Source organism: Cyphomyrmex costatus, unplaced genomic scaffold (assembly GCF_001594065.2).
Source record: "Cyphomyrmex costatus isolate MS0001 unplaced genomic scaffold, Ccosl1.0 scaffold467, whole genome shotgun sequence".
NCBI lineage: Eukaryota > Metazoa > Arthropoda > Insecta > Hymenoptera > Formicidae > Cyphomyrmex > Cyphomyrmex costatus.
In genome coordinates, this window is record NW_017278933.1 from 192,111 (window position 1) to 213,299 (window position 21,189).

At 38.8% G+C, this 21,189-nt stretch overlaps 1 protein-coding gene across 2 annotated transcripts in view; it reads left to right on the top strand.

Moving 5' to 3' along the window:
• pnt (ETS transcription factor pointed) overlaps positions 1-21,189 on the top strand; it is a 110,865-nt gene that overhangs the window by 87,791 nt on the left and 1,885 nt on the right. For both annotated transcript variants that reach the window (XM_018544745.1, XM_018544744.1), the window contains 2 exons: positions 19,446-19,646; positions 20,805-21,113. In XM_018544745.1, the coding sequence (XP_018400247.1) occupies positions 19,446-19,646; positions 20,805-21,113 (510 nt within the window). The remainder of the gene's footprint in view (positions 1-19,445; positions 19,647-20,804; positions 21,114-21,189) is intronic.

Genomic DNA, 21,189 nt, shown 5'->3' on the forward strand with positions numbered 1-21,189 from the left:
GATTGCAAGTACAAACGAAAGCGTGGAGGAGTTTCTCATTGTTACGTCAGAACGGCTGATAACATCTCTCAGGTTGGTGCGTTTGCACGTGTTGCAAACACAAACCTCTCATTATCGTCACTGTTCGTTCCTCATTTAGCATTTCTTCGTCGTCGTGGCGCGGGTTACCGCGTCGGCGACAGGTCGCGATTTCACCGGCGCGTATATATTGTATATATGCCTATAGAAATCGAATCGTCAAACGTCTGACTCGTCTCAGGGCCTGATTACGACGACGCGGCTCGTTACAGCACGCGACGAGTGAGAGGGCGAGCCACAATTCTCGAGCGGTGCAGCCCGAACGAGAAACTCGTGACTTTTTATCAGGGCACCCATTAGTCGGCGTCTTCAGCCTTTATGTAACACTTTGTTTTGTCCATTATATTCTTCACGTATCGCGGTAATCACGAGAATATTGTTGAACCTGAAAAACTTATTCTCTTTATTACGGCTCACACACTCTTGAATTCCTGATGAATACACTACTACATAATATCTGAATAACAAACGAACTATCCCACAATCATGTACGATAGGTTCGGAGATAACATCGGGAGATGATGTAAGTTACCCGCGCGGCACATTCAAACTCATTTTTTTCTCTCGTTTTTTTTCTTTTTTTTTTTTTTACGGAATCGCCTGGAACGGCTTCTCTCGCGGAGCTATTCTATTCATTCAGAAGTTTCGTACAATCTCATGAATCGCGCGCGACGTCTTTCGATCGCGGCCGCGAAACGAGAGGGATCACGGGCGCGACAAGTTTCGCGGAGAATCGAACTTTTGTTGAATGGAGCCGATATGGAGTGTTCATTGCGCAATAATTTTTTTGTTATTGTACAACACGTTTGTGCAATGCGGTCGACGGAGATTTCGCTAGCGTGTGCTCGAACTAAGAATCGTATTATTCACCGGTCACGAACCCGCGGTTTTAATTTCTTCGCTGCACGGGAGAACGAATTGCCGAGTGAAAATATCAACGCTAATGCTGGCGCAATGGCGGTCATATAAAATTTCCCCCGTTGCGCCCGTTATGACACGGAGAATTTTTGCACAAGCGCGCGCGAGACCCAGTTTTTTTTTCGTTCAACTATTAACGTTTGATCATTTATCTGGCTTTGACCGAGTTACTTTCGCCATATGCGCTTATCCGTTGTAAAATCAAATTCATCACTACATGACGAATCAACTCTCGCCAAGTGCGTTTTGCACAATAGATTAACGTGTGTTGCTGTCGAAAGACCAAATAGCAACGTTCAACGTGCGTTTAACGAAACGTTTGCAGCTTTTATGAATTATGTTTGAATTTTAACGTATTACAATAGTTGTACTGGCTATTGCGTTTATAAAATAGACGAGTATTTGAAGATATTTAATATTATTATATTGAAGTGTCACAAATGCGGAACAACGTTTAAATTTGCTTTTTATCCATATTTCAGTTAAATTGACTTTTCTAAGTCTCTAAATGAGTTTGATCATTGATATTCGTGTAAATTGAACGATCGATAAAAGAAATTCCGACGTACAAAAGGAATGAATTTACAAGCGCGTGGTTCAACGTCATGTATATTTTCATTTCATTGTTAAGGAACATTACGAAACGGAAAAGAAGATTAGAGAGATGACTCGCAATCGCGGCAGCTGAAACTGCGGTTTTGCTCGCGTGTACTATAACGCGGTCTTTATCAATGGGAGATAATCCCCTGGCGTGTGTCGTTCCGTAATCCGTACACCGCGTACACTCCACTTTGCAATCGCAAGTGCGTTGATGTCGGACTCGGAGGCACGCGCAATAGGACGACGGATGGAATGGAGTAGAATGGAACGAAGCGGAGGAGTGGTGGAGAACATTATAAAGCGAGTCTTCGTACGTAGCGCACGGGTAACAATTACCCTAGCCGAGGGGCCTTACGTCATTGCAGCAGTGACCGTGGGTGAACGAGGGAAAGTCGGGTCCTCTACACGCTCCGCCGCGGACAATAGAGACGATTCGCCCGCACCGCGCCGACTCATGCCGTGCGTGTGTCTATACCTCGATACAACGCACACACACCTACCTACGTAGACGTTAATGAATGCGCTCATATATATCCCTCATCCCGATTTCAATCGTTCTCGTCTACGTGGAAGGCAGAATGAAATCAACTACCACATTAAAACTGACTGAATTAACCACTGAAAATTCTCACCGAAGAAGGAATTTTTAATAACTACGTTAATTAATTTTAATTTTCCCAAAAGCAACTTGTTCAATTACATCTGATAAAAAGGCAGATCTATATATACATTATATTTGCTCCTGTCTGAAAATAAAACACGTTGAACTCTGCACCTTCATCTACGAAAGAAATTATGCATGCGAATATAAATGTGTTTTTATTAATAATATGTAAAAGAGAGAGTAATTTAAAAGAACACAATGTACATATTTTACATACGCGCCGCTATTTTTTTGAGACGCAATTAAAGTGTCGAGAGAGACCGGAAAAATTTATCCTCGATACTTGACACGATATGTATTTTGGCATCCACCAAGATATCGTATAAAATATCAAAGACAGAGTTTTTTTCAGACTATATAATGATTTGGCAAGCTCTGACTGATATTTGTACGTATGTATGATGCCAAAGTGCTCCGGTTTGGCTGGTACCGTATGTACGTGTCTTACGGACATCGTCATTACAAAGCGACCAACACAGACATCCGTATAATAGACTCATTATTTCTGCTTGCTAAAGCACTGTTACGTTATGTATCACAGCTCTTCGAGGTCTCTAGTTCGACTCTCGCTTATCCTCGCTTTCGACCTCCTCGTGTTGGAACTGATGTATCGCTCTATTATTTAGAACTGAGTCGACTATATAATCTTTAATTGTGCTATCAGAACTCAAAATTCCGAGATTCTTCGACGTTGTTAATATATTTAACTTTGCTAATTGATGGACCGTTCTAAGTTACGCTCGTAATACTCTCAATTTTAAATTGAAATAAGCAGTATCATCAGTTGTTGGAAATTTTATGTCTTTTCTTCAATCTCATTTCTCAAGAGCAAGAAAATTTCTTCTTGCATTTGACTTTTTTTGATATTTTAACTCAAGGGAAGGAACGATTTTGAAGGCTCCACAATTTTACTGATTAGATACATAAATCATTTTGTTGGATCATCAAAATAACTTATGTTGGAAACTAAAAAGTGATGAGCAATGCTACAAAAAATTTTGCTATTCTATTTTGAATTTCCAATAAAATTATTTTAATAGTGTCCAACGAAGTTATTTTCAGATCTGTATCCAATTAAATTTTAAATTTTTCAACAAAATTATATTTCGTTGTTGTAACATTTCCAAAATTATCATATAACGTTTATTTTTCTCGTCTTGTCTCGAAAATATCGGAGAAATGTCGAGATAATGTGCTACTTAGTTATTAAATGAACATCTCAAATAAATAACACGAGATAATCGATACTTTTGAATGTCTCGGTGTAAAATTCGAGAAGCGAGAACATTATCTATCAAAAGGCGGGAAAATTTTATCAATCACTTGTTTTTGTCGAGATATATCTCGATATCAGTATTTTCTCGTCTCGTCTCGCTCGAATGCATCAATGCATAATATGCATAAGTAGTATATAGTTATGCATAATATGCGTAACTATGTCGTCGAACTTACAAGCGTAAGATAAGTTCAGTTATATTCGATCATGGCTTTCTTACCATTCGAATTTACGAAAGAAGACAGTAGATTCTTAGGCTGAATTTCGTGGATATATATTGACGATTATAGTAGCGCGTGCTGTCCATGAAGACAAGCGTCGTGCTTGCCGCGTATTCACTGCTTCGTGTCACGTATCGCGCGCACGTGCACGGATCCACAAACACGCGTAACGCGTATATGTGAGCGTGCATATTATGCATAAATTAGCAACAGCGAGCGCGGGGACGAGAGACCGAGAGAGGGTCGAATCCCCGGGCGCGAGAGCGACGCTCGTGTGGTTTTACAGCACACGCGGTATCCAAAAAAGGATCCGTGACGTCCATCGATAGCATTTATGGAAGAGAGGAGCGATTGGTCAGTCAGGCCGGCGAATACAATGATTAAGCAACCCTCGCGTTATAAGTAATGCCAATGAATTGCGCGGCATTCCGATCGCTTCTGTATCTTTTCTTTCCGTCGTATGTCTGCTGCATGACGTATCACCGACCGTATTTAGACCACTACTCATTGCAGTATTTTCTGTAAAAATTTCGTGATAAAAAAATATAATCTGACGTTTTTTGTCCTTTTTTTTTTGTGTAATTAACGAAAGATATGTAGTCTTTACGTCAAGACGATACTTTTTCTTATAAATCGTAGTCAATTACGTATAAATAGTAGATATCTAGATCTCGAAAATTTTATTCATTCGATTTGAAATTGATACGCATGAGATCCTCAAGTACTAGGAATTAATCCTTTACTTTATTTCTCGTATTTTACGCTGAACGCCAGAGGCAGAGCAAATTGTATCTAGCTTCCTCAAACCGGTATCTTTAATATGCGACTGTGGAGCTACGGGAAGCTTAATAAGCGCGGTAATAAAACCGTATTAAAACCGCGGTAGCGCGTTATCTGCGCATGGCAGTTGGCGCGAACGCGAAAGCCCGCAATCTTCCGCGTCGCGGAAAGGATCTGTAATATACGGTGTTGCGTGAACGCGTGTTGCTATAGCGGCGTCATACGGTGCCGCTGCAGATATATCCCGGATAGAAAGATGTAAAGAAACGACTGTGTGCTTGGCAGGCTAGAAGTAGAAAATCGCCTAAGGGGATGAAACGACGAATAGAAAAAGGAAGAAAGGGGCGCGCCCGTGGCGGGGGGAGGGAGGAGGGGTAGTTGGCACAGGTTGTATTCATTCACTCGTTCATTCATAGTTCGTACACCGCCTCGAGGGTCTACAAAAGCCTCTTGCTCATTCAGAACTCGTGACACGACCGTGTGGCACACGTGCGCACGTGTGCGTGCACGAACGTACGCGTGTACGTGTATATATACGTTCTTTTTTTTTTTTTTTTTTTTTTATGTCGTTGTCGTGGTTATCGTCAAGGTTTTCGTACGCATACGCCGTGATGAACGGCGTAAGGTAAATATACGAACGGCCGGAAATAGAAAAGTACGTTCCTTCTCTGGGTATAAGTGTCTCGCACCGCAGAGATTTCCTTCTTTTAAGAATTCTAACGTCATTTCAGTCAGAGACTGATGCTCGAAAGTAATCACTGTGCAAACGGTCATTAATAATAAATGCAAACGCTTATGATTTATTTGGATGTGGTTATTACTCACTTCCATTTGCAGATAAATGAAGAGAGACGAAAGACAGAAAAATATTCTTTCTCTTCGTTATTTATTAGTACGTTTTTTTCCGATTAAAATACAGTACATTCTCTCTCACGCAAGATTGATCTTCAAAAAATAAGATAAAATTACTCGTATGAGAGTATGAATAGTGCAATACTTGAAAAATATACGCCACGTCTTCTGATGTTTTCTTTTCTTTTCATACTCATCGCAGGTATTGTTATGTACAATAAATAAAATGAAATTATATATTTTCAGTCGATGATCGAGATACATCTGATTATGCTGATACGTTTAGCATAATTATGAACATAAAAAAATATCATGTTAGAGGTAAACAAAAGGAACTGCGCGTAAGAAACGAGCGCAAAAGCGAAGCAGGGGCTAGAGGGAGAAAGAAGGGGAGAGAGAAAAAAGCAGGAGCGATATTCGGAGCTCACGTTACAACCGGAAGTCGCTGGGCTGGACTGGTAGTAAAAGGAAAGGGAGGGAGACCTACCCCAATACCACTCCGGGCCGGCAAGATAGTTTTATAATGTCCTCGAGTACTCCTCCCTTAATGCACTCGTAAATGCACCCTCCTCAGAACCGCTTCACCACAGCATTGTTGCTCACTTCGAGAGCGTGTCTCGATTGAGTGGAAGAATCGCACAGATGTGAACGAGAAAACCAGATCGTCTTGTGTGACTAGTTCGGTCGAAAATATACGTTATAATAGCGATTCTCTTTGCAGCAGATTTACTAAGATTTTACGTGAACGGGGATTAAATATGGGAATTAACGGATAATAAATATCTTAACAAAAGCCTTAATTCGATATTGAATACACAATTTTGATGTAATACATTATACATTTTTTATTAACATTTGATATTCATGAATAATACTTTTGAAGATACATTTTTAATAATATGTCTAAAATTCTTACACCTAATTTTGGAATATATTAACATTTCTAAATATAGATTAATCTAATCTGAAATAATAATGAGTTACTATTGAATTGATGGTTAGAGACTCGATTACATTGATTATAAATTTAATTTAAGGATTAGTTATTTCTTTGTAGATAATTATATCATCTAAATATTGATATATATGTATATATATGTACAAAAAGATTTATTCAAAAGTTAATTTTCAATTAACTTAAACAAGTTTTAGTATTTTTAATGATATTTTCAAGTCAGAAAGGTCGTAATTAAAAGTTTGCTCTTGGCTGAGAGTAAATCAATTTTTTCTCTGCATATGTATATATGTAGATAATATAATTATTTATTAATTTTTCCAGCATTCTTTCCGATATTCCTCGATAAAAAAAAGTCCTCTATATTACTTTAAAATGATATTAAAAATATTAGCTATACGTATATAATATATGTAATATATCAGAATGTATATTAAAATATCTTTAATTTCTAAAGAAAAAATGTAGTAACGAAACTATATATCTCGCGCCGATTCACGGAAGGCAGAACGAAATTTATGGAGATATAGCGCGACTATCGGTGCGCTTGCGACGATTGATTATATATATTGAGATTCTCAACCTCGAATAGAAAAAAAAAAAATAGGGACGACCGACGCGCGATATCGGATGGGCTCGAAAGAACGCGAGCAGTAATGTAGCGCGCGCGTTCTTATTGTGCGGCCCTCGTAAGTCCCATTACTATTGCCGCCGAGGCTATACGAACCCGAGAGAGGCACGAGGCGTAGGGGAGTGAGCACTTCCGGTCCCCTCTGCATCACGTGCGAGACCGCCGCCGAACAGAGAAACCCCCGTTGCCTCGCCTCTCAACATCCGGTCTGTTGCGCGCCTCCACCCCTCCCCTCCGGTCACAGCTCCCTCTCAAAAATAGGCTAGGTCCTTCTCGACTCGTGTCGTGAACGCGTTCACCACGATCTAACGATCTGCACCGTAAAGTACACGTAATCGCGGTGTCGGAACGTTCCTTTTGTCTCTTATGTGCTAAAGGAAATAAACGAGGATATACGAATTCTGAAGGCTTTGCGAAGAAGAACATTTAAAGAATGTCGAATGTGTGTTTGGCGATTATTTTTAACGAAGGATGACAATGTCAACATTGTTTTACATTACGCTTTAGTAGCGACACCTTATTAACTAAAGTATACTATAGTAATCACTTCACGTCGACCTTTGTTCATGTAGACGAGATGCATTACGTTTCATTCGTCATTATATTAATTAATGTGCTATTACTAATTGGCCAGCAATTATTAACTTATTATGAGTTTATTATTTGCTGTTTCCCAATAATTACAAAGTAAATAATAATCGACGAGATATGTGAACTCTGTTTTAGACTTTTATTGCGATAGCTTATCACAGGCGCTTTCTGCCAATATTTTTCGTTACACGACGACACATCGCAAAATCGCCCACATATTATCATTCTTACCATGAGACAATAACAGACAAGATACGTTATGAAAGTTGAACCGTATAATACAAAAGTTGTCAGTTTTTTGATTCCTCTTCATTATTATCGTTTTAATATTACTCTTGTCTTATTATTATATCTGTATCTCGTTTACTTTTTCAGTAGATATTTCTAAAAGTGTTTACGTGTCCTCTTAAAAAGGATCGCTGATAAAAACAAAACTATTCTTGATATACTTAATCTTATCGCAACTTATGTGCATTGAAAATAAAATAATATTTAGATTAGATCTATAATTCTAGTTCTTCATCCCCAAATTAAATAAGATTGACTTCTCATATTGAAACAAAAGTAACGTATGATAAATGTAAGTTTATTGTATTCTTACAATGCACGATGATGGCCATAATATTTGGCATGCGAAACACCGACGTCTAAGATATTTTTTCTAAATTTAAGAATTAAATTTAAGAGTAAAATATTTCTCTGTTAATAATTAAATATGATCACGTCGATCATATAATTGAAGAGTTATTGTACTAGATTCGGAAATTTTTGTTACGAGTATGAAGAATAAATAATTTTATGTTCGTTTTGTGTATAACGAAAAAAACGATATTTTAAACAAAAGATACGGAGATATAATGAATGAACAAATAAATTTTGTATACATCGTTCATTCGCAAAGCACAACTATATTATGTTTTTACTCTTTTTTTTGCAAGCAACTCAAGAATGACAATTCTTAAATTGTATCGTTGTTATGACGATACGTTGTTATGAATGACGATACGTGAATAGTTGAATGAATCGTAAAATATTCATTAAAACATGATACATTTGTCAAAATTCGAGCTAATATTAAAAAAAAAACCGCATTTCCCTCATTTAAGTACTTGTAAAAAATCGGAGATCGCGAATTAGACATGGTTCATAATCGACGATTGCGAAATTCGAGTCAATGAAAGGAATGAATACAATCGTATACCGACAACGCAATGACGACGATGATGATGACGACGGCAACGGTGGCAGCAGGTGGTTGAAGCTCCGAGGGGGCGTTTTGCGATCTCCCTTCCTCTCGCTGCGATCGCTCGCCCCCTCCCCCTCCCTCCCCCTCGCAGCCCCCCCGGTCTCCCCCTTGTCCACCCCCTTGAGCAAGCGGTCAGGTTTTCTATCTCGTGCCCCTCCACTCGGCAGCAGCCCCACTCGGCAGGCTCGTGAACTCCCACCTTCCACCTCCATCGTGCGGCACCAATGCGACACCGGGATAGCCGTGCTAGACGGTAGAGTCTGCGGCTGTGGGGCCCTGCGGGCAGAGGGGGAGGAAAATGCGATGGAGGATGAAAGGGACGAGACGCGAAGCGGTAGGGACGGAGCCGTAGAGCGGAAACGGCGCGGCGCTTCGTCACAGTGACACGCGCGCTCGCGTCAAGTGGAGGAGTGCGCGCGAGGAGTGCACGCGAGAGAGAGCGATCTCCTGCGACCGCGTTTGCTCGACGTTTCTTTCCGCCGACCGTTCGGCGCGTCCGTTCCGACGAAGTGACGAGGCATAATTTTGCGACAGTGATATACCCCGCCATTGAAGAATTACGGTGAGAAAACCGATCGAACGCGAGAAGCAATCTCGCGAGAGCGAAGTGAACTCGTCGCTGCTCGAAGGATACTCTCGAGATAGTCTCGATCCTCGTGGGAACTGTACACGCGGTGTGTGATTGAAGAGGATACCTTGAAAGTTTCAGTTCGAATCAGTTCGTAGAATAGAACGTGGGGCTACAGCTAGGGAATTTAATTTGATCTTGATTGTGGAACTGAATGCAGTGAATAATTAGTAATTAGTGAGGAGAATATATACCTGGAAAACTAAACTCAGTTCTGTGAGCTGAACGTGGTGGATGATCGAGGGAATTATCCGGGAGGTATATATGTATGAATCTCGGTTCTCTGGCAGTGGAGAACCGAGCGTGGTGTATAATTAGGGAAACGTCTTGAAAATTAAAGTCAATTGTGGAACTATTATATACGAACGCAGTGAACTGTTAATCGGAGAACACGACTTCATTCCGATTGTCCGAACCGAGCGTCGCGTCGTCGTGAGCGAAGGTGGGATACCTGAGGACTACTAAACTCAGCTGCGTGCAGCTGAGTCAACGAAAAAGGAGAGAGAACCGACGCGGCCGTTTGGGGAGACACCTGTTGCGTCGTTTCATGGCTAAGCGGCAAAATTCCCCACGCAAGCGGGAGTTCTTTTTTCTGGAGTAACGTCGGAGGGAAAAGGAGGGAAAGAGAAGAGATTATCCATCGATCACGTCGAAATCTCTCGCTTGCCCGCCAAAGATTCTTGTCGGCGCGCCACACGCTGCTTAGGAGAGTCTATGCCGTCGACGAGCGGAGTGCCGCAACAACGAGGAGAAGACCGCCGCCGCAGTCGTCGTCGTCGTCGTCGTCGTCGTCGTGCTGTCATGCGCAACGTCCCGGTGAACGGAGTCATCAACGGCGTGTCATAAGACCGCACGCGGAATAATCTCCGAATGATCGCGCGCTCGTCGTCGTCGTCGTCGAGGAGTACTGACCAACGTCGTCGTCGCGCGGGACAATCGAAGGCGACGTCACGGCGGGCGTCGTGAGCGTCGGGACGTCGCGGCCTTCGGGGCAGGCGCCGGGCATAATAGTCGACGCGTACGCAAACGGCAGCGACATCAGCGCGTTAACGACCGGCAGCGGCAGCAACAGCAGAAGCAGCAGCAGCGGCGGCAGCGGTAACGTTAACGCCGTCGCGTCTTCGGAAATGGTGCTCCAGATGCTGGACACGCTGATGACAGGCCACGAACCGTTCTACGCCGATTATCCCGCGTACCAGGAGGCGGAGCCTCTCACCGGCCATCATCCACATCATCAACATTCCCATCAGCACGCGATCACTCGTAGCAACACCAGCGTGGTGCCGCCGGTCTCCTTGGACGCGACCACCCACACGCCAGGTATCTACCTTGCGGATTTTCGCTCCCAAGATTTTTCAACTTTTGGCGTAAGAATATCGCGGAAGCTATTTAATCGCGGATGGTGGGCGGCATGTAGCGCCGCAGCAAGATACCTTGTGAAGAAAGTATATAATATTGATTTGAAATAATAAAACAATAGCAAGACGAATCGATTTCCAAAACTATGATACACGTCTGAAGTGCGCGAAAAAATAGACAGATTGTTTACTAAACAGGGCTATATATATTTATTCTAGATATACTAATTACGAAAGAAAATTAATTTGCATAAATATTTTATTTTTTCCTAAAGCGATTAATTTTTGAAGCATAATTATTTTATATCATATTTTGGCGTAATACAGTAATATTATTATCTTTCGCAACCACTTCACGGATTTTAATTCAAATAAAATCCAGCGGTGAAAATTTATGTCTGAAATAGAAATTATCGCGCTCTCTGTACGTTTGTGTCTGTGTGAGCATCGCAACAAATCCAACCAATCGATATCTATTATTTAAGAGGCTCTGTGGTTTCAGTCTGGCGATTTTATCGAACGATCGCTCTTCACTATGAGGTCAAGTGTCAGATCATACATACAAGGAGACAGAATTATTTGTGCAAATTATGTGGCAACTCAGACCATTAAAGTTCTAACAGTTTTCAACCTTCCGAACGTTGAGACATTCATTAATTTTTATTCAAACACTAGTCGAATAAAAAATAATTCTCTAATGTATAAGAATAGAATTTTTCAAAATTATATATATTCGAGAATTTATTTACTAACTCTATGCAATTTTGCTATATTATTCTGCAGTAATTAAAAATCAAATAATTAAAATGACCTCTTACTATTATATTATTAAAAGAAACTTAAAATTGGTTTAAAATCAAAAGTAAAATCACTATGCAGCGATTAAAATCGCTCCTCTCAGAAAAATATTATAACGATGAGACAAAAAATATTCTTGACGTATTTCTTACGTAGTATATAAAAATAAAGTAAACATCTTGCTAGATTTAAAATAAATTATTACCTGATGTTATCGCAAGTAATAACGTATAGAACACTGATACCGCAATATGAAACGCATTATTCAAGATTTCTTTCCAGAATTAAGAATTTTTCATCTAAGAGAAAATATTCTATTAACAATAAGTATGACAATCCTTATATTGATTTTATTTTAACTTGATGGAAAAATAACAACATTGGATTTGAAAATGTTTTCTATCTATATGGATGCGAATAAAAATTTTTATTTTCACACAGCAAAATGATATTTATGAATTCGTTCGGCACATTGTCTTGGATTAAACATTAGGTCAAGGCCGATCGTGTTAGTTCAGAATTCATTACCGATTCAATAAGAATGTATTTCTAGTTCGTTCTTTTTGCATATTGATACATTAAGAAATATTTCTATGACTCATCAATTAAAATCAAGTCCTTCATTTCTAAAAAAGGAAACTAACAATCAGAATGATTTCAGGCTTGATTTGGCAAACCTCTTTCGGTATTCTCGCGAGTCTCGACAAAAACGATCTGGACAATGTCGATCCCGCGATTTGTGCGATTTATTCTACGACGGACTGTGATATATCACAATTACAACATTCGGCTATCTGCATAATGGTCCGTAACTATATCGTTACTTCGAACGTAAGGATCTTTTGTTCGCGATGCACGTCCCTCGTCCTTCCTCGTTAAGGTGTGGCCCTCGTTAAGCTGGCAATAAAGCGTATCGCGCAAGGTCTCGGCGGCACACGCTTGGGAGCTCGAGTTACACGCTTCGGATGCGTCGAATTGCAGCGGGTCTAGAGATAAAAACCGCATCAATGTTATACGCTTTAAACGACACGAAGATATCGGTGCCACGGTTCATAAAGCTAATTAACTCAACCTCGCTGTCGTTCTGTCACGCCAATTTCTCGTATTCACGTGATAAGCGACAGCGAAACGTGATCGTAAAACCGCGCAATTTATACTCGAATCTTCAACGATTATTGCAAGCTTATTTATATTATCTTTTATTACTCTCAGATTAGGTAGTAAAGTTTTAATCGCTTGAATTAACTAATTACTGAAATTGTTAAAATCTCCGAGAGATTATTATTCATACGTTTATTTAACCGTGGAAAAAATTCATGATCGAGAATGATTTTTTAGTCATTCTAAATACATCCGAATGTTCGTCAGTATCGTCGCACAATGTGATTTCTAGATCATTAATCACTGACGAGAATAATTCATTTATGACAGCGTTTGGGGAAAAACGTAGAACATTTCTGCTTTGAAAAAACATTATTACAGGGTTGCCGCAAGTCAGGGAAGTCAGGAAAAGTCAGGGATTTAGCACATTTGTCAGGGAAAATAAAATAGCCGTAAATAAATTTATTGCCTTGTGCTTCTATGATTGGTTTGGACAATCTTTTTTTTTTTTATTTTGGAAATCGTCTCCTGAAGAAAATGTGTGTCTATGTTACATTGCTGGATCAACAAAATATTTACCATTTTCCGTATTACGATAAAAATACAAGAAACATTGCAAAATATGTATTATTCAAAGTCAGGAAAAACCTCAAAATTTTGTCAGTAAATCAGGGAAATGTCAGGAAATTTTACGATTAAAAATTCGTGGCAACCTTGTATTAGAGATAGTGTTTGTATATTTTATATTACTTATTTAAATATGTACATCAATAGTCGCGCGTTTTGAAAATCGTGTCTTCAAACAAACTCTTACCCCTCTTCGTCCATATGAATCAACAATTCAGTTTATAACGTCAACTGACTTTTTTTACCCTGTCCGATCGGACTGTTCTTCTTAATACTGATAATTAGCGATCTAGAAGCGGTATAGGAGCGAACGACGCTTCTCTTCTCGTAACACGCGCGATTATGTAGATGCCTTCGTCTGGCATGTGTACGTGCGTGTGCACGTACACGCGCGTGCACACAGATGCACCCGCGGGGTAGGTAGAGTGTGGGAGAGTTCGCAGGTCACCGGTCTAACGAACAATGCGCGATTTCGTTGTGCCGTCGTCGTGGACGACTTTTTTACGAGCCGTGCTCATCACGCGTCTCCCTGTACATTCTGCGCGTCTGTGCGACACTCGCGTATGCGTGCGTTTGTGTGTGTGCGTTTCGAGTAAAAGGAACGATTCACAACCACGGACAGGTATAAAACTCGTAGACTTGGAACGCCGCGCCGCGCCGGGAGAAAGAGTGGCGTCGTTTCGCCGCGGTCTTTATATTGTTGTGCATACGCGATAGGTAGACGGAGATAAAACGAACACGGTCGTTACTTTCGTTTTAACGCGGCTGTGAGTTCGTTAACATTTTCCCGCTGGCGTATTGTTCTAACGGCGTCGTTACTTTTATAAGAAAAGCCGTCGAGTTTCCTCGTTAAACTGTAATACGTGCAGCAGACCGAATTACAAAATCCATTTACACATGCTATTAGCTAAATAGAATACTTGTTTTTGTTGAATTCTGCGTCACGTTCAATTCGTTATCATTCAAATTTATTCGCGCAAATAGTAAATCAGAATAATAAATAATTCTTTTTCACACGATTAGCTGCCTTATCGCACGGACTTAACGCGTTTTTTTTTTATCTAAACATGCGTAAAAGATATTAATTTTCTTTTTTAATTAAAAAGATAATATTCATTCGGTACTCTGAAACATGCCGTTTTACTTTATAACACATTGAGTTCATTGATTGGATATGTCAGACGCATAAAAGTAAGAGATGACAAGCCTTCGTAGATACATGAGAGGGAGGAGGGGGGGAAAGGCGGCTATCGTTTATCTTCGATCTATTCAACTCTCCTTTCTCGAAATCATTTTTCTGACGTAACGTCGACTCCAATAAGTGTGTGGGTATAACTTTCATCGTGAAAGATCCGAATCGAATCAGAGACTTTTCAAATAAGTCCAAGATTTCGGAAATACGACTCCGCAAGTGGTGACCTACCGATTTCGGCTAACGAGACGAGAGAGTCCCGGATCCTGATGTGGGTCGCAGGCCGCGAGTTCTTCGGTCGAAGATAATAACCTTCTGGCGAGTAGAGAACATTCGTGAGGCAGGTTTTAATTTTCAAGAGGCCGCCGGGCTGCGGCGGTCTCTCCTCTTTCTTCTCTCTCTCTCTCTCTCTTTCTCTGGTACCCTGCCTTAACAGACAGCAGCTGTGTACGCCGACCGGGCGTTTCATTCGATTTGGCACGTGCCACGAGGCTGCCGCCGTCGTCGTCGTCGCCGTTGCTGTCGCTGCTCCTGTTACTGGCCGCCGCCGCCTTCATTGCTCACCGTTACTGCCGCCTAAGCGGCCGGCGGTTCTGGCAGTCCTCGGCACCTGTTTCACAGCTGATATGCGGCTGCTGCTACTTTTACCCGCCCGATATACCATAGCCCGACTGTGGCATCGTCCCTTTACGTCCCTGCTTTCTCGCAACGGCTTCCCCCTGCTTCGAGATGCACTTACTCGAGACGTCGTAGCTGCTGAAATTTCCTCGTCTGTTGATCTATTAATTAACAAACGTTCAGCCTGCGTCATGGAGTTGGGAAGAAAGAGCTATATATATTTAGATAGGAAACACATTTTACGAAAAGGAAATATTTTCAAGGCTTTATAATAATCATTTGTTTATCTTTGTAATTTAGAAATTTTGTTATAATTTAGTAGTTGACGTGCTGTTTTTTTTTTTAAATAGAAAACGTTTTAAAAATTTACGAAAGTATACTTTTTTTTTTAGTAATCAATTTATTCATTATAAAAAGAGTAATTAAAATTACAGAATTGTTTTTTTTTTAATCGACTTGTTACACGTCATTTCTTGCTACAAGGATAACAAGTTAAACGTACGTGTAATTATGTTAACAATTTGTAACCACTCTTATCAGACTTAGCTTATGAAAATAACTGTCACAAATGATTATGCCTTTAAAAATAGCTACTTTGTTATGCCAATTGGTCATGAAACTATGTTAATTGTAATATTTATGATGTAGCTGCGTACGCAGCATTTGTAGTTACAAAATAATAATAATAATAATAATAATAGTAACTTGTAATTGTTATCTTTTGATAAGCAGAGAGTAAACCTTTTTTTTTATATAAAAGCAAGCTTTTTTTAACGTCCTTATTCCAACATACATTTTTAGGCGCATTATGTCTGAAATTTTAAACGATGACTATTAGTAGAGAAACAGAGAGAGAGAGAGAGAGAGAGAGAGAGAGAGAGAGCCATGCTCCAGTGTGTGCAGCGTGAGGGCCAGCTTCTGGCTGCACTCCCACGCTCATCGTCCATGAAACACGGGGTGCGAGGTGCAGCTACTACACGCGAGCCTCGCAGGTGTACTTAGAATATGCAGGGTCTGTCCCTACGGCCCTATTAACGACGCCACGGTCGCCACATGGACAAGGGAATTATGGGAAAGCAGGAGGGGCTTCGCGAGTAATTATTTCTACGGGAAAGCGCGCCCAAGACGCTCGGCAATGCAATAATCGTCGCAAGCGAATTCTCGGTATCTTTTGGTAATTGCATATACATCAGCTGTCACGTGACTGCGCAACAAAAAGCAACTGAACTTTTGGTTTCTGCAGGCCGCAAGATTAAATTTCGGAATGATGCGTAATCCTCGGCATCGTACATGAAATCTTTTATATTCTCCTGCAATCTTTTAGATTTAGATGAAAAAAGCGTGAAAATTGTTGATACATGTAATAAAGTTTCATGTGTAAAACGATATACTGTTACAATAATTCTTTCGTAAATCTTTTTTGATTTTAATGAATTTTAACATAGAGAATATAGATTCGTGTTTTTCGTAATTTATATACGAGTTCCTTATTTTTTATGACATGAGAAATTGAATAAAATCTTATGATACTTCCTGAAAACATATGTGGTATTCTAATTAATTGCCATCTGTTTCATTATTATTACTGTTATTTAAGTTTGATTTTATCTGTAACATATTTTTTTTTAAGTGTAATGCTCGCTGGAAAGTGATTTTTAAAAATGGTTCTGCGGGTTCTTTCCTCTCCCCGTTTGTAATTACGTTCAATTAAACACAGGTAAGCAAAATTAACGATACGTGGCCGGTGCGACACTTGTGTGGCGGGACCCACCTGTTTTTTTTTTTCTTCGTTATTAAAACGTAAGTGTGGGAATGTGGGGTGGCGGCGCGTCACATGCGCGCGATAGAAAACGCTGTCGTTTTGACGTAAAGGTTGGTGAATTATGATAATTCGTCACACAGTCGTGCCCGCATTTCATTGCGTTTTACGTAGATATTACAAACAAAAGATCAATTCTAGCGGGCGCGTTAATCGCATCGACTGGACTGTTTATACCGTATAAATGAGAAGGAGAAGAAGATATATATATGTAACGAGCATGGCAGGGCTCAACAGGCCTAACAATCTTGGCAAGCCACCTGGCTTCGCCTTAACAGATAAAACATGTTCAGCGTCACCTGCTTCTTATTGACGCTGCATAAATCCTAGATAAATTAAAACTAATGACTGCGATCAGCAGAAGAAAAAGAGCAGCTTTGCAACTGTTGTAAAATTCATATGATCGGTCTTCCTTAGTTTCTCACTGGATTTAAATGCATAAATCAATCATAAATTTGACAACAGTTGCGAAGCTGTTTTTTCTGCTGATCGGAGCAAATGATTGCATTTTACTGCAACATCGTGTATCAAAGAATTCAAGCGACCTCGCGTTTTATTCAATATAATTTGTATTTTAATTATTATATTTAATCTAAAGTTGCACATTCAGTAACAATAACAGAGCAATTGTTAAATTAAGTTAAAAACTTGTCTACTCTAACTTACCCGTATTTTCGTATATGTTTCAATTTATTTTGTGTTCTTGACGAATATAATAGCGAATGTTTATCTTAAGAACTGGATTGCTTGCTAAAGTAGCAGTTTTTACTCATTATCCGTCATTATTTTGTGGCTTTATTTTTGTTCTTCATTGCCATTGTTATATTTAATTTTCCAATTGACCATATATTTAAACTAGCATTAAAATAATTAGCGTGAAACGTAAGAAGTTCGAGTAGTGAATATGCGATAAGATAGATGACTCGGCCAACTTCATACCGATTGCTTTTTTGTGTGATTAAATCTGATTAAACCCGAGGTTTCTCTTGTCTTTTTTAAATTTCATAAAAATTTTGGAAGTACCTTTTCAAAATGCGTTCTGTAAATTACAAAGTAGGATAATTTTATTATTAGAATAATCATGTTCGAAATTACATGAATTAAAAAAAGGCTGTATAGAAATTATTCCGTTTCATACGTAGACAAGTTTTGCAATAATTTTCACGTCCAATAAGAAGATATACGTACATCAATGTTGAATGAAATAATTCTGTTCAAATGTTAGGTTAATATAATAAAAAATAATTTTATTATTCTAAATATTTAGTATATATATTACTAAATATTATTTTTTTATATATTTAGTATTACTTAATATTATTTTTCTAAATATTTAGTATTAAATATTACCAAAAGCGCTTGATTATATTATTATGTTTAGTAATATTTATTAAATCAAACTGTTTTCAGCATATAATGTACGTATAATGTAGAATGTAATGCGTTCATTTTCGTTCGTATATGCCATTCGTCTTACGTTACAAAGCTTTAAATTTATTATTTACAACTGTGCTATCGCAACGGTAAATAATGCAATAACGGATAAATATGTAGGTATCTGTTTTGTGTATGGAACAAGATATTTTTATTTAGTTTGCGCAAACTAAACTAAATGTAGGATCAAATTTATTTTATGTTAAAATAAAAAATAATTTTAATGAACATTCGCAAAAGAAAAACGAATCTTACATAAAAAATGAGCATTCACGAAACGCAATTTACGTTTAAAAAAAACCAAATTATTACTTAAGTCTCGAAGTTCAAGTCTCAAGCGTCGCGCCATAGAGATTTCATCCCGACGCGCATCACAACAATTCGTTAATTCGACGATCGTTGACGGCGATTCGAATGCCGCGCGAGCGCGTAACTTCAACTTCAGCCGCGCGCAATACGCGAGCTCTCTCTCGCGCGATCGTAGAGCGGAAGTCGAGGATAGGCGGAGTTCGTTCGGACCAATCATCGAGATACGCGCCGCCCACGTGTCAGCGGTGGTTCCTCCCTGCGGACTGCTGCGAAGAGAGATGCGTGGTGACGCAGCATCGTCCCTTCTCCCTTAATCGCGCGAAGCTCATGTGATGATTTTGATAAAAATTTTAAAAAATGTCAGAAAAATAAAGAGGTACTTAGTAAAACAAAAAATTATGTAAAATAGCATGTTATTCAAAATATTGATAAGATTTTGTACAGGGCTTTGTTTAATCCTCAATCTGACTTAGAAGCGATAAGAATATAATTATAATCGTATGTGTTACAAAGTCCAAGACGAATTGTTCTTTTAATATCAGGATTGTGACAAGCAGTAATGGGCAAATTAACTAATTGCGATTCTCTATCCTCTTGTGCATTTTACAGACAGACATTTTACACATAGATATATATCTACGGAAAGTAAATGAACCGTATTTGACACGTTTGAAAATCAGACTGACTAATGTCTTTATCATTTATTAAAACATTGTAATGTGGAACGAATTATTCCTTTCAATTTGCAGGCGGCTACAATCACCTGCGCAGTCCCGTGTGCCAAGACGAAAGTCAAAGAGACGAAACGTCACCTCCACCTCACAGCCATAGCACTCAACCACCGACCTCTCACTCTAGTACCCCTAACAGTAATAACAACAATAATAATAACAACAATGCCAACAACGCGTACATTCATCTAAGGAATTTAAATCAGCTCAAAACGGAATGTAAGTATCTCATTTATGTCTAGTATTACATATGTATATATTTTGTTTTTTAAGTTTCTGTAGAATTTATTGGAAACTTTTTACAATCTTTATTCACACAAAACACGTATTTATTCTAAATAAATCATAAAACATAGACATTATATTAAACGCTAGAAATATCTTTCTCTTTAAGAGATGACATTCATATGATATGATAATGCGAAATTCTTTGAATGTATCATGCTCTCTAACTAAAATATGTCATCAATTTTTCTAAATATTACTTCTAATATTACTTGTAAAATAATATATATATATAGTCCGTATCTTTGCTTATTCTACACGTAAAATAATACTATATATAATTTAATTCTTATTAAAATCGTACAATTTTCAACGTTATTACTTCTTACTAAATTTTAATAATTAAAAAAGGATTAGCCAAGAAATATAAATAAAAATAAGAAGAAGGAGCATATACCACACGCTGGTTAAAAGTAGCGAAATTCTCGTATATTTAATACAACTAAAATTACATAATTATAAACGGTTCGGTCATTAATGTGACCATCTTCAGTATATAAAGAAAACTTATAATTTAATTCCCCTAATATATTTTAAATAAAGGACTAAACGTTGGTCCTTTCACATGGATGTCGTCGAAATTCCTTTGAGACAGAGTCTGGAAACTTTTGTTCTCAAATCATGGTCGATGCCAATACTTTAACAAACTCATTATCCGAATTGTAAGGACATGAAGGAAATTATATGTATACTGTTACGTTTTGATATGATCTGTATGCGATTCACTTTTAAATTGACACCATTTCTATTTGCGAATTGACTTTAAAATTGACAAATTATAACTGATGAGTATCTTATATTATAGAATAATTGACAAACATGTGATAAGTTGTGCCCCAGCACTTAGTTTTGTTTAAAATATATTAGGGGAATTAAATTATAAGTTTTCTTTATATACTGAAGATGGTCACATTAATGACCGAAACGTTTATAATTATGTAATTTTAGTTGTATTAAATATACGAGAATTTCGCTACTTTTAACCAGCGTGTGGTATATGCTCCTTCTTCTTATTTTTATTTTGAACTCAACCTTTTGATCTTTAAATAATTTTTCAAGAAATATAATTCGTAAAAATGAAAAAATTTGTAGCGAACTACAGCAATCACCACATAGCCGAGCATCTTCAGGGCGGTGGTGGTGGCTTGGGCACCGGGAGCGAGCTCGCTGGCGCAGGTAGTAACGAGAGCGACTTGAGAGTCAGCGCAACTGCCACGGAGAGTTACATGACGCCGGCGCATTATTCGGGATACGACGAAGCATCCGAGTATCACAGCTTGTCACAGGATCACCAGGCGCCGCATCCGTACAATTTGGACAACTCGCCAGACTTTTACGGCGCCAGTGGAATTCACATCGAGCCCAAATACCAGCCGTCACCGTTCAAAAACTATCCTCGAGGTTTGTAGACAAGAATTGAGATTACGATGAAAAGAAGAAAATTTCTAAAGACTATAATCTGTATACAATATCTATC